This window comes from Silurus aristotelis (assembly GCF_946808225.1).
Source record: "Silurus aristotelis genome assembly, chromosome: 15".
NCBI classification, from domain to species: Eukaryota; Metazoa; Chordata; class Actinopteri; order Siluriformes; family Siluridae; genus Silurus; species Silurus aristotelis.
In genome coordinates this window covers 7,798,142-7,812,328 of record NC_139588.1, presented here as the reverse complement: position 1 = coordinate 7,812,328, position 14,187 = coordinate 7,798,142, and the positions used below count along the sequence as shown (strand labels likewise).

The 14,187-nt window shown below is 38.4% G+C and overlaps 1 protein-coding gene across 2 annotated transcripts in view; it reads right to left on the bottom strand.

Annotated features, from left to right (window-relative positions):
- Nucleotides 1-14,187, bottom strand: part of ralgps2 (Ral GEF with PH domain and SH3 binding motif 2) — a 97,363-nt gene that overhangs the window by 34,169 nt on the left and 49,007 nt on the right. For both annotated transcript variants that reach the window (XM_083563339.1, XM_083563340.1), the window contains exons 6-9: nucleotides 10,635-10,718; nucleotides 7,466-7,555; nucleotides 5,206-5,298; nucleotides 633-759 (exon numbers count right to left, since the gene is read on the bottom strand). In XM_083563339.1, the coding sequence (XP_083419465.1) occupies nucleotides 633-759; nucleotides 5,206-5,298; nucleotides 7,466-7,555; nucleotides 10,635-10,718 (394 nt within the window). The remainder of the gene's footprint in view (nucleotides 1-632; nucleotides 760-5,205; nucleotides 5,299-7,465; nucleotides 7,556-10,634; nucleotides 10,719-14,187) is intronic.

Genomic DNA, 14,187 nt, shown 5'->3' with positions numbered 1-14,187 from the left:
ATTAAAGTTTTATATGTGAAAAGTGCGAGTCATAAATATGACCAAACAGCACTGGAAACAGCAGGTTTTGAGGATTTAGGATGTGGTTTGGGCAGGGGGAAAAATAAATAAATAAATAAGTAAAACTGTTTCAGCCCTATTCCAACAACTCTGACACAATCTGAATGAACCCACATGATGCATGGAAAAGCAGAGGCTGTGTTAAAGATGTGTACTGCTGATAACAATGAGCTTTAGGGAGAATCCCTGCAGTAAAGCAACACAAAACCAATCGCTCCCAACATACACACAGTGGAAGGAAACGGACCGATTTGAATAAACAACTTTTACCCTTGGTCACATGCTGCCTTTATTATACACTCGAGTAACAGAAGCTGTACAGCCCAAAGAGATGCTGAGGCTTATGACCTGCAAGTCATCAAAAATTGGTGGCCCTGTTAACACTGGCCCATGAGTGAAAGTTAAAAATAATTGTACTGCATAATCCTGGTACTTTTATGAACAATTTGCCTTTGTAAGATCCAGAACCATCACAGAGGACTGACAAGAAAACATTCTGCATATTGATTTGTTTCACAAATAATTAGGATTAAGAGCGAAACAATATCGAGACAGAGAGAAAAAAAACGTACCTAGGTACGGTATGCAAGAGGTCATACTCTGGCTGCTGATGTAGTCTCTCAGCCGCTTGTAATTGTCTTCTTTAGACATCAGATACTCCAGTTTCTCGAATGAAGCCTTGTCTTTGCGACTCAACAGCTGTAAAGAGATGAACAGAGACATTCAGACTTATAGAAAATTCTGAGAGGTACATCAGTACAATGTAGGGAAAGTTACTCGGATTCAGGGTTGGGTTATGCTGCACCGTCCTGTTCGGGCTGAGCAAATTATTATACCAGGATATTTTACAGGAAAAATTTGATTTAAATAGAAAATGCAGACTGATCGATGGAACATTATTATTATTATAATTTTTAGATCGTCATTTCATTACAAAACTGGACAAGAACAAGCTCCTCTGCCCTAAACACTACAATATACTACAAAAAGGTGCAAAGCACCTGTGACTGTTACTAAGCACTGACACACAAGTCTCTCTTGAGTATCCAGCAACATGTTTTTGAATGAGCTCTTTATTAGTAAAAGCATTAGATCACTTCTGCTGTACAAGTCCCTGTGTGCAAGCGATTACAACAGAAGCGATAGTAAAATCAGGTTAAAGCCAGCTTTGGTGTATACTTCTGAGAGGCACAAACTTCGAACACAATAAATTACAAATGTACATTTCACATTTGATAACCATCGAATGCAAAAACAGTCCATTTCAATTATGCGTCTCGATGGAAAAAAAAAAAGAAATACCGAAAAGTCGTAGAATTTTAGTTTAATGAGTGGATGTAAGCAGGTATTTATAGGCAGGCTGTCAGTCTCAGACAAGTCATAACTGCAAATGACCTGGAACGCAGGAGGATTTTTCTAAAGATGAGAGAGAAGCCATGATAAAATCGAGTTCTGACTCGCATTAGCCCCACTCTCGCACATACTGTACAGTAACAGCAATGTGGCAGCTTCTGAACACGAAGTAGCACTCACTCAGGTTCATCAAATAAGAACAAAAGTCAGAGCTACTTTGCCACTGCTAACTCGTCTAATCTATAATGTAACACAAGACTCATATTGGTAGTGTGTGTGTGTGTGTGTGTGTGTGTGTGTGTGTGTGTGTGTGTGTGTGTGTGTGTGTGTGTGTGTGTGTGTGTGTGTGTGTGTGCGCATACTGCAGCACAACACAACTATAACTTTCTTGTGACACAGTGGACATTTGGTAAAGTGATGAGAATGCACTCTGGAGAAGAAATGACAGTTGGGTGAATTAGGATCAGGCGTGAGACACAGATGGTGTTTATCCTGCACACCCTGAACGCACAGCAGGGAAAAATGTCAGCCGCATAACTATGCCACCTCCTGCTCGGACAAATACAGAGTAAAAATAAGGTTCGCTTCCTATAGGCAAAGCATGTGAATTGAAAGATTTTATAGATAGATAGATAGATAGATAGATAGATAGATAGATAGATAGATAGATAGATAGATAGATAGATAGATAGATAGATAGAGAGAGAGAGAGAGAGAGAGAGAGAGAGAGAGAGAGAGAGAGAGAAATATAGATTAGAGCTCTGCTGTTTTAAGGAAAAGTAATTATTTTCCATTTTCCTTTTGTTTGTTTAAACCGTGCTGTAGGCAAGCTGGCCCGGCTCGCATAATGAAGCTTTTAGACTGCAGTCGTCTCCGGAAATATTGGCACAGTTTGGAAAAATGGGCACGATTGGCTAAAACCAATGAGTCAAATTTTCCACTGAAGTACTTTGGAGAAAACCAGATTACCTTTTTATAAAAAAAAAATAAAGAAAATGTCTTATAATCACATCTGTCTCCAAGAAACAGAGTTGTTGCTTTTGGTCACGTATGAAATTAAACATGGGTAAAATCCCCGAGTCATCATCTATCACCATGGGTAAAAATAACACAAATATGAAAAATCACTCTGAGTGGAGCTTGAACAAAAATAAGTGTTCAAATGTGGGAAGAGTATGTGGCTTTGATGAGTACCAGGATAGTATGCCAAAACTGGTTACTTCCTGTTATTAGGTCATTAGCTATAGACTGAAGTTCAAACATCAAACATACAGCAAATCAACACAGAAAGGGAATATGAAAAGTTTAAATTATGTGTATATTTTATATATATTTTGCACTGTGTATTGCAAATACACTATAAAGACAATAGTATTTTCCACCCATATCTGGTTCTCACATCCAACTGTAACCACATATTTGGAGGTACACAAATCATATACGACTTCTTTAGATGCAGTAGCATTCAATTCTTCCTTCAATTGAACTAGGAGACCCAAACCTGTTCCAGCATGTCAATGTCCCTGTGCTCCATGAAGATATGCTTTACATTGGTTGAAGTGGAAGATCTTGACTGACTTTCAATAGAGCTCTAAACTCAACGCCTTTGGGATGAATTGGAAAACTGACCGTCAGTTACCCTTGTGACTGAATGAGCACAAATGTCCACAAGCACACAAAATTTAGTAGAGCCTCTTCCCTGAAAAGTGGAGATTAAAACAGCAAATGAGGACTTAATAAAGAATGGGATGTTTAAAAAGCACATATGAATCTTATGGTCATATAATGGTCCATATAGACAACAATAAATGTTCAGGCACAATATCTAATGCAAATGACCATTTTTAGTCACACAGCCATGTGGTATTTATGCAGGTCTGATATTACTAATTAAATATGCGCAAATATTTAAAATGTTCATATAAACAGGGTTTTTTCCACTAAATAATATAATACCAAGTTCTGAATAACTTTTGCACAGGACAATATAACCCCAATCTTATCATCCCTACACTGGCTTCCTGTTAAGTTTCGAATCGACTACAAACTATTGCTACTTACTTACAAAACCCTAAATGGTTCGTCTCCCATGTATCTTTCCAGCCTTCTAACACGCTACAATGCGTCACGCTCCTTGAGATCTCAAAACTCCGGACTTCTAGTAGTTCCTAGAATAGCAAATTCTACTAAAGGCGGTAGATCATTCTCACATTTAGCTTCTAAACTTTGGAATAGTCTTCCTGACAGTGTTCGTGGCTCAGACACACTCTCCCAGATTAAGCACAGATTAAAAAAGTATTTTTTTAGCGAGTCCTACACATAACATCATAACCTTGTGCTCCAGAACATCTGATCACATGCACATTATCAACTTGTGCTTGTTAATATCATGAACAGCAGCTACGCTAATTCCTCTCCACTGCTTCTCTTTCTCTACCATCCCGAGGCATCCTGAGGTTGCTCCAGCTCCAGTCACGTCCCACCTTATGAAGATTGTGGACCTTCAAAGAAGTAGATGCCGACATCCTGACCCATCTAGAGACATACCAGTGCCATTTGGATCCTACTTCATATACAGTTTGGACAATGGACCTCTTCAATCTATATCCATTTATGATGATCTCAAACTTTGAGCTATTTTATGAGTTGTTCAGTAGCTCCTGGTTCCACAACGTCAACTGACTGTATAAAACTGTAGAAAGAACATCACTTATAATCTCACACTGCTCATGGTGTCTCACTCTCCACTGTTTTGTATTGTTTTAAAATTTATAAATCACACCCTTAAGATCACCCAAATAAGGGTTGTGTTCCCCTTTTAAATCTGGTTCCTCTCAAGGTTTCTTCCTCATTCATCTAAGGGAGTTTTTCCTTGCCACAGTCACCCAGGCTGCTCATCAGGGATAAATACACATCATTCACTTAAATTCTTAAATTCTGTAAAGCTGCTTTGAGACAACGTCCATTGTGAAACGCACTATAGAAATAAGCTTGGACTTGACTAATAATAAAACAACTGATGCCATGAATAATTCTAATAGAAAATAAATCAGTCATGGGTTTTGAATATGTAAATGTCACATAGTTTGTAAGTTGAAGATAAAAGGCATTTTGGAGTGTATGAGTTACTTGGAAATATGCTTCTAAATCAGACAGGATTACTGGTGGACAGGCTTATCAGAGTAACCTGAAAAATACACAGCACAGCTGCAGTGGAGATGGAGAGAGAGAGAGACTGAGAGAGAGAGATAGAGGAAGAGGTGAAAATGTGAAGAAAACACAAATCTTCGCTTGCCAAAGGATAGGAGTGAGGTAAGGCAGTAGGAATGCTGTTTCGGGTTTTAGAAGGGGTTGGGTGTCTGAGAGGAGATCTCAGAGAAAGGACTGTGAAGGTAAATGCCTAGATAAAGAGTAGAGATAGAAAGCAGTTTAGAGATCGAGAGACGGAGAGAGGATATGCAGTGATATAGTGAGAAAGGAACAGGTGTCCATTTCACAGTTAACATCTGCAGACTTTTACAGTAGATTCTGGAAACCTGGACAACCATGGATCCCAGTTATACCACAAATAAGGCGAGAGAAAAAACTAATATATATATATATATATATATATATATATATATATATATATATATATATATATATATATATATATATATATATATAAATATATAACAAGGTGTTGATAGTCATGATTCATGAGACTCCCATGATTCACTTTTTTTTTTTTTTAAAGACACTTTAATAAAGGTTACAAAAATGTATGACGCAAAAACAAAGGCAGGTACTTACAGCCCACGTTTTGCTGAGTCTGAAGATCGGGGCGCTCTGTAAACCCGACACCACTGCCATTACTGCGTGGAGGTTATTCATGTCACACAGTTTCTGTATAATCAGATACATGAATTAAAAAGTGAATAACAAACAAACAAAAACAGAAAAAAATGAGGTGATTCTAATTCCACATATACCTATAGATATCTTCTAGTAATGCTCAAATATAAAATATAAAAATACTATTATAAAAAAAAATGTATGTATACGCTATTAAAGATGTCCCTCATGCCCAGTATACATTGTAAGGTTTTGGGCTGTCCTGAACATAATATGACCAACTTGACACGATCGTGCTGATTTCTTGGGTCATGGCTTCCATATAATGTATTCTCGAAGGTACGGAAATAAGATTTGTAAAGGTTTTGTGACCAAACATTGACACTGAAATTTGGGATGACTATGCTATGTCTGCTGAATAGCCAATAAAAATGCAACATGAAATGAAGTATCGATCGACGCCACATGCCGAAAAAACTAAGTAGAGCAAAAAGAAATACTGGAATGCAGGATTCTAATAAGGAAGACTTGTGGAGTAGCAGAAGCAGAGGTCTTGCTTGTACGGCGTGTTCTCTAGCTGTTACAATGACAGAGTCAAAAAGGCTACTGCATGGAAGCAAATAGAGAAATAGAGCTCCGGGTGGGACGCAAGAAAGCTAGAGTCATTTTTGTCAGAGCACAGAGTTTAGTTTTAAATCCCAAAGCGCAATTTATCTTTCTCCATTTGCTGACTGATGCCTTCTATTCTAAAAAGCACATGCAGATAATGTTTCAGTCTTCTATAACAGAGATGTCCAAACTTCTTTCTACAAAGGGCCAAACGTCAAACTTGATTAACACCAAACTGTATTATATTTAAATGTAAGTTGCCATTGCAGCTCTTGTTTATTTTTCACTGTTTCCCACCCTCATATATGGCATGGTCTGTGGGAGCTAGTTTGGTATCTCTGATCTTTATTAACTTGCATTGTAGCCTATAGTTAAATTGGTGCAATCAAGTCTACATTTCACCTTTGCGGCATTTAGCAGACACCATTGACCAGAGTGACGTACAAAAGTGTTTTGAGTCTCCATCAATGAAAAGGTAATCTTGCGTACCAGTGTAGATTTAAAGATAAATCAACCTACGACTCGATACTCTATACAGCCTACAACTTTATATACATGTTGCACGTGGTCTTATAAATTTGCTGAAATCACAGCGCCTGGAGAAGACATTAAATAATAACGGGTTCGGATATGTGCCAAACACGACTACATAACTTGATGCTTTAGAGACGAATGCTTTAAACTTTAGTGATTAGTTCATGGAAATGAAATAAACATCAGGTACGTATGTTTTTCTCTTCATTTAAAAAAATATCATTACTGTTTCATATGAAGTCGCTGCTGCTGTTAAGAATTTTGTCTCGCATGCGGTGAGGTAACTTCTCCCATAGAGTGAATATAAAAAGAAAACAACCCTCCTTTTTAAAACTGCAAATAAAAATAAACATTTTATCTGCGGAGTGTAAAGTTTTTATATCCACTGTATATTATCATCAATGCATCAGTGAGAGCTTCTTATATTTTGTTAAGCTCTCAGGCTGTGACAGAATAGACTTATTGTGGAAATTGTTCATTTGGACATGTGAACACAATTAATTTTTAATACCAAAGGTACAGTGCTGAGCTTTAAAGCTTCCTGAGAATAAACATGTGCACTAAACAGTAATCGCAATTAAATCATAACATTAATCTCCATTAAAAAAAAATTATATTAATAAAGGAAAAAATATGCACATCTTTCTGTACATCTCTACACTCAAGAAAATCTCTGGTGTCCTAAGTAATTTACACAAATGTGTGTGACTGGATGATGCACAACAGGAAGTGTGCTACAGAAGTAATGCTGATCTGTGTATGGAAAACTGAAGCTGCTAAATTATGGCCTTTTACGTGTTTTCCATTATCATGCTCGGTTCTTTCCAACAAGGTCGCACTCTGCCAAACAACGATCCGTATTATAACCCAATTTTTCTTTCTCTTGGAGATTTCTTTTTTAAAAAGTGTGCCAACTTCTGGTAGAATGTAACCAACATAAGAGTGCTGTCATAATCAATGAGGAGACATGAAATGGTGGATGTATGGACACCTGGCTGTTGACAGCGTGAACTGATCTGGCTAAAGTGCGTCTTAAAGAGATTCGATAAGAAGCTGCGTGTGTTGGGAAAATTACCTTTGCTGTCCTGATGTAGTGACTTAAAACTTCAGCTCTGATCTTCAACGTTTGGGCATGAAGAATCTCCCGCACCACCCAGAAGCTCACCTACACACACACACACACACACACACACACACACACACACACACACACACACACACACACACACACACACACACACACACACACACACACACACACACACACACACATTAATTTAAAGATCTTAGCAAGAAGACAAAAAAAAAAAACCTACTGTACCACAAAACCCCTAGCATTTGGGTTCCATCCAAATACACAATATGGGCAAAAGTATTAAGACACCTGGTGTTTCTAGGTTCCTTCACTTTCACAACCAGGAGACCCAAATAGTGTTCCACCATGACAAAGCCATCTCCATGAGGATATGGTTTACATTGTTTGGAGTGGAAGTTCTTAAGTGATCTTCTATAGAGTTCTGAGCTCAAACCTACTGAACATCGTTGGGATGAATGTGAACGCTGACTGCACCCCAGTCATCCTCACCTCACCTACATCAGAACCTGACTGTACTAAATCCCTTGTAGCTGAAATATTTGGACAGTGACAAGTTTTGTTATTTTAGCTGTTTACCAAAACATATTCAGTTCTATAATTAATATGGTCTAAAGTAAAGACTCTCTGCTGTAATTTAAGGGTATTTACATAAAGGGTTTAGAAATTACAGCTCCTTAATATGTAGCTGCCTCTTTTTTGAGGGACCAAAAGTAATCAGACATTTGCCTCAAAAGCTATTTTGAATGAGTTGCATGGGCTGTTCCCTCCTTAATCAATCAATCAATTATGCAGATTAAAGGTCTGGAATTGATTCCAGGTGTGGCATTTCTTGTTTGGAAGCTGCCAAAAAAACTTTTAATGGAAGTGCAACAGACCATCATTAGGAATGAAAGCCATCAGAGAGATAGCAGAAATGTTAGAAGTGGCCAAATCAACAGTACATTCTGAGAAAAAAGAGCTCACTGGTGAGCTCGGAAACTAAAAAAAGGCTTGGACGTCTGCAGAAGACAATGGTGGATGATAGCAGGATCCTTTGCATGGTGAAGAAAAACTTCACAACATTCAACAAAATGAACACTGCAGGAAGAAGGTGTATCAGTATCTATCATAAAAAGAAGACTTCATGGGACCAAATACAGAGGGTTCACCACAAGGTGCAAACCATTAATCAGCCTAAAAAATAGTTTAGACATGCCAAAAAACATCGAAAAAGAAGCCGGCCCAGTACTGGAACTGCGTTCTTTGGACAGAACCTAAGATCAACCTGTACCAGGTTGTTTCCTGTCCTGTGACAGGAAAAAGTAAATTATGGAGAAGGCTTGGAACAGCTCATGATCCAAAGACCACCACATCCACTGTAAAACATGGAGTAGGCAGTGTGATGGCATGGGCATGCATGGCTTCCAATGGCACTGGGTCACTAGTGTTTGTTGATGATGTAGAAGCAGCCGGATGAATTCTAAAGTGTAATAGGGATATAATTTCCGCTCAGATTTAGCTAAATGCTGCAAATTTGATTGGATGGCGCTTCACAGCACAGATAGACAATGACCCAAAACAAACTGCAAAATTATGGAATATTCTGCAATGAAGAAGTCAATTCACCAGATATCAACCCAATTGAGCATGCGTTTTACTTGCTTAAGAAAACAAGACAGAAAGACCCACAAACAAGCAACAAGTGAAGACAGCTGCAGTAAAGGCCTGGCAAAGCATCACAAAGGAGGAAACCCAGCGTTCAGTGATGTCCATATGTTCAAGAGTTTGGGCAGTCTTAAAGTATTAAAAGTATTAAAAAATGAACATTTTATTTACAGTAATGTTAATTTGTCCAATTACCTTTGAGCCCCTGAAATGAGGCAACTCTGTATTAAAATGGTTGCAATTCCAAAAAGTTTCATAGGATATTATTTTAGGACTTTAGGATTATTCCCAGGGCAAGATCGAGTTTGTGCATTCAATTTTAGCACATTTATAATGTCATAATAAAACGAATGAATAGACTCTCTATAAGTGGTGACTCAGTGGTTAAGACTCTTGGGTTTAGGTCTCAACGCTGACATGTTGCCCTGGTCCAGAATCAAAGCTGACCCCACATTCTGACCTCGACTTCCTACGAAACCGAGAAACAATTTAACTGTAATGTCACTTGCACATGTCACAATGAAGACCTTTTCCCTTTCTCTCAGACTTTCATAAACGCTGGTTTTTATTCCCAGTCCCATTGTATTTCCATACGCTAGTTTCTGTACTCTGACTGTGCAGTGGTGGATGGAACCCATTTCATATTTGTCACGAAAAACACACAAAGACAGAGGAAGACAGGAGAGGGGGGGGATGATGAGAGATGGAGAGATAAACTGCAGGGGAAAAAGTCTCTGAATACAGCCAGCAGACTTTATGCAAATATCCTCAAGGGGTATAATGGACCAATTTCTAACATCTGTTACCAGATAATCCAATGATGGTTGAGTGTAATGCTCGGAGTACGAGTGCTTGTGTCTGCATTTTAGCTGTTTCTGTAAGAGCGTGTATAGAGAGCCGAGGGACCCATGTGGGGGAAAAAACGAGCAATATTAAAGGCGTAATAAACTCGCTTTATAGGCGTATTTATGGACACGTGGACATTTCTTATTAAACAGTCTAAACACAGGAACACATTTGAACCTATCAAGCCCTGAGCCAGGAACCAACAAACACTACAAACATACTTGCGAATTCTGCTTTATAGAGGACGATTTACTCTGATACTTTTGTGGGCCAATGGGGCAGTTACTAAAAAGCGCTACTGTTCAAAAAAGCCTAGGGATGAGTCCATGAATATGTCTACAATGAAGAAATGATAGACAAACTACATATGGATTGCAATGTCCTTAATCATGATCCTGGCTATTCAATATAAGTGACTGTGGCATATCAGTCTGTTCATACACCAGAAGCAGTGTGTGAGTGGGGGAGGAGGAGGGGCAGGTTCCCTGAACATGGTACACAAAAGAGAAAAAAAATGGTAATGATGTCATTTTCCAATCACATGCTGGCCAAAAAGATAAATTCGGCTCCTTCCAACTCCGTGTCTGTCTGGCTCAGAGTTACACAAGAGAACGCTCAGAGAAAGCAGACACTGTGTGTGTGTGTGTGTGTGTTTTACCTGATTGAATCTTCGTGTGAAAGCCACGGCATTAGGAGCTGAACTGTGCTTCTCTTTTTTGTTCCAGCCACAACTTGAGAGCTCCTATAATAAACAAACAAACAAAAAAAAAAACACCAATAAAATGAAATGCATGCATGAGATGCATGATGCGGTTAAGCAATCTGAACACCACCGGGGGCTGTTAGTGTGCTTCCTGAGTGTTTAGGAAAACATTTGCCTTCAAAATGATTCGTATTAAAAGCACGAGTGCTTCAGATGCAGGACCCGCTGCCAAACAAACCTGAGAGGGGATTTATCTACGGTTAACCGAAGAGCTAAAGGAATGAACAGAAGGCATGTGCTCAGGAGGCAGTCCAGTTATTAGTATGCTATAAGTTTTCAAAAGGTGATGTATGATAAAAAAAGGGACTAATATAAAGATGTCATACATAAACCTCTACAGTCACTGCTAACTCTTTCACAACTACCCAATTAATGGTGCAGGCAAAGCCACAGCTTCACACAGTTTGAATTCAGACATACTTGTTGCTATTCAGTGAAGCATGGGGGTGGTAGTTTTGTGGGGTTTCTATTACTAATGCCCTCTCACGGATTTTAGGTGTTTGACTTTCTGGGTCTTGGCTGTGCCATGTTCTTAGCATTTTGGCATGTTGTTAAATGTTTCTACACATCATACAAGTTTTGTGAATAAAAATAGCAACAAGTCAGACTTGCACACCGATAGCCTTCTGAAACGTGCAAACGCGGCCATAACGTTATCATAGCTGGTTATCGTAGTTACAGTAAGTAAAGGTGCACGCATACAAATGTAGTGAAGTCACTCAACACGCACAGCTGCATACACAAAGACAACGACCATCAAATCACATTGCTACACACACACACACACACACACACACACACACACACACAATAAATAAATAAGAAAAATAATGAATCATAAACGTGCCAGGGGGGACTGCAGCATAGCAACATGCACACAAACACAGATGTTAACCAACCGGGCCATACACGCCCCCTTGCACGTTTCTGACGGAGGTTGTGGGTTGCTGCGTGTCCCCCAGCGCTGTGGAGAGCGCCAAAGAAATCATTCTTGACACAGAGCTAAGATTTTCCTAATAGACGAATCAGGCCGTAGCTAAAGGAACTTCCAGGACAATCGTGTTCACACACACAGCTGCAGGGGGTGGGGGTGGGTCTACGCAGCCAGAGCTAATTACAAATCATCTATCAGGGTTAATGTGTGTCAGAACAATGAGAACTAAACACTCAGAACCCACAGACACGCGCGCCATGATCAACTCCAAAACACAAATGAAATGAGGGAACTGTACCAATACTTGCACCACAATGTCTGTGAGAAAATGTGGGAAAACTATGTGGGGACTAAATAACAACATGGGCCTTTTATTTTTGTTTATTATTTTTGCTTGTTCAGGTTTTTTCCAGCTCACAGCAGCAACTCAAATTCAACTTGTAATACATGAAGGTTAACTTAAACATTTGTCTAAACTTCCTTTTGGATTAAACTAGTATTAAAGTAATTACAAAATATAAAAAAAAAAAATATGTCTGGAATTGAGCAATTTGAAGGGGAAATTTTTTTTCTCATTGATTGTCACCTACAGCAGTGGTCCCCAACCGTAGGTCAATAGGTACATTTTTTTCCGTTTTATTTATTATCTGATTCTGAAAAATGTTTTATTTTGGAAAATTACCGGATTCTCTCCACCACATCTGTCTATGACTCATGTCAAGATGCTTGCCTCGGTCACATGTTGTACCTACATCCGCTACCTTCTTAAAGGGGCTGCTTCGGCCGCTAACACATAGTACATTACCGCTAAATTAAACCCCCAAGCGAGCAAAATAAACAAAAAAAAACAACACGTTGGAGTTACGTTTATCATTATATTTAGAAAATGCCGGTCATATCATTTTATCTTGTTGTATTTATCCGCCACACCTTAAAGGCCGGTCCGTGGCATAAAAAAAGGTTGGGGACCACTGATCTACAGTATATAAATAAAGAAATACGAGTTACAAGATGCATTGAAAAACCACATTAACCAAAATGTCCTGCAACATCATATCACAGAAAACAACAATGAGGGGATTCAATTTCTTTTTTTGTTTCCTCTCAGTTTTTCTAAATATAGTAATCCCCTGCTTTTCCTCAGTTTGAATCTTGCGGCCCAGGTTTATCGCGGAATTGCATTTGCCACATGACTCATTTGTTTCATTGATTTTCCCGGTCCCTCGCCGGATAGCGCGATAAACCAAAAAAGTTAGGTTAAAAGTTAACAACGACATACGTCACCAGATTTAGCCAATGAAAGTAAAGAAAGTGGTGGCGTGTATTTTATTTTAAGTCATAGGACACTTTAACCGATAAATAAGCAGATAAACTATGCATAGGCTGTATACAGAACTGTATACTGTACAGTACATGTACTCACTATAAATGTGATACTGTGTACTGTATTTCTACCAATTTACACAAAATTGATCTCACTATATTCTTGCAAATGTTTTCTGTGTTTAAAGTGTGTGGGAGGATGATTTACGGCTTAAACAACAACAACAACAATAATAAAAAAGCATTTTTGGGGTGGCGTCCGTTTATCGCGGATTACTGCACTTGATTCTGATTGGCTGAAAGGTGCGAGTTTGAACCATTGATGAACAGTTTATTCACCGTTTCATATTAATACGTTGCTTGTAAACAACGGTTGCCAAGGTAAAAGAAATTCACAACTGCATACACGGTGAGGCAAATATTTCCCAATGACCGTTTCTGGACTAAAAGGCTGACTACATTGCATAGTAAATATTGATGAATCTGAGGTGGAAGAAAAAAAAAACTGGGAAAGAAAAAAAAAAAAAAAAAAAACCCCACTTCATTATAAATAGAGATGCAGCAAAAACGCAAAGATTCCCAAATACATAAAATACTTTATCATAATTTAGGGAAGCAATAACAAAGTAATATAAAATTAGAAGTATTTCTAATTCATTCAGTAACATCAATAAACGCTATAAAATTTCTGTGTTGGCAAATGACCCTGGTATAATCAAAACCATTGTAATGCACTCTGCTTTGCAGCCGACTGGTTATTCGCCTCCACGTCATGCATTAAGAATTGCACAACTGTCTTTGGATTATCCCTTACATATACAAGGACATTCATATTCACATAATGATTTCATAATAAATTCTTCTTTCAAAACACATTTTATCAGGATATTCAGATTACTGTGTGAAAACTTCGAAAACTGTAACACCCTGTGCTGTCACTCTGCACCAAACTGACTGTGTACATTCCTGACCGTGATCATCGTGTAATGATGATGATGGTACCGTCTTCTCTTTCACCACAGAACAGTAAAGAGAAACATCTGGGTATAATTAGTAGAGAAGTGTCGAGTTCTCTCCATTAGACTGAAAATGCTACAGGTTTTTTACAGTAACAGAAATCAGGTCTGACATGCAGTTTGATAGCAGCTCCTTTTTCCAATCTGAGAAAAAAAAATGTCAAATGTAAAGAAA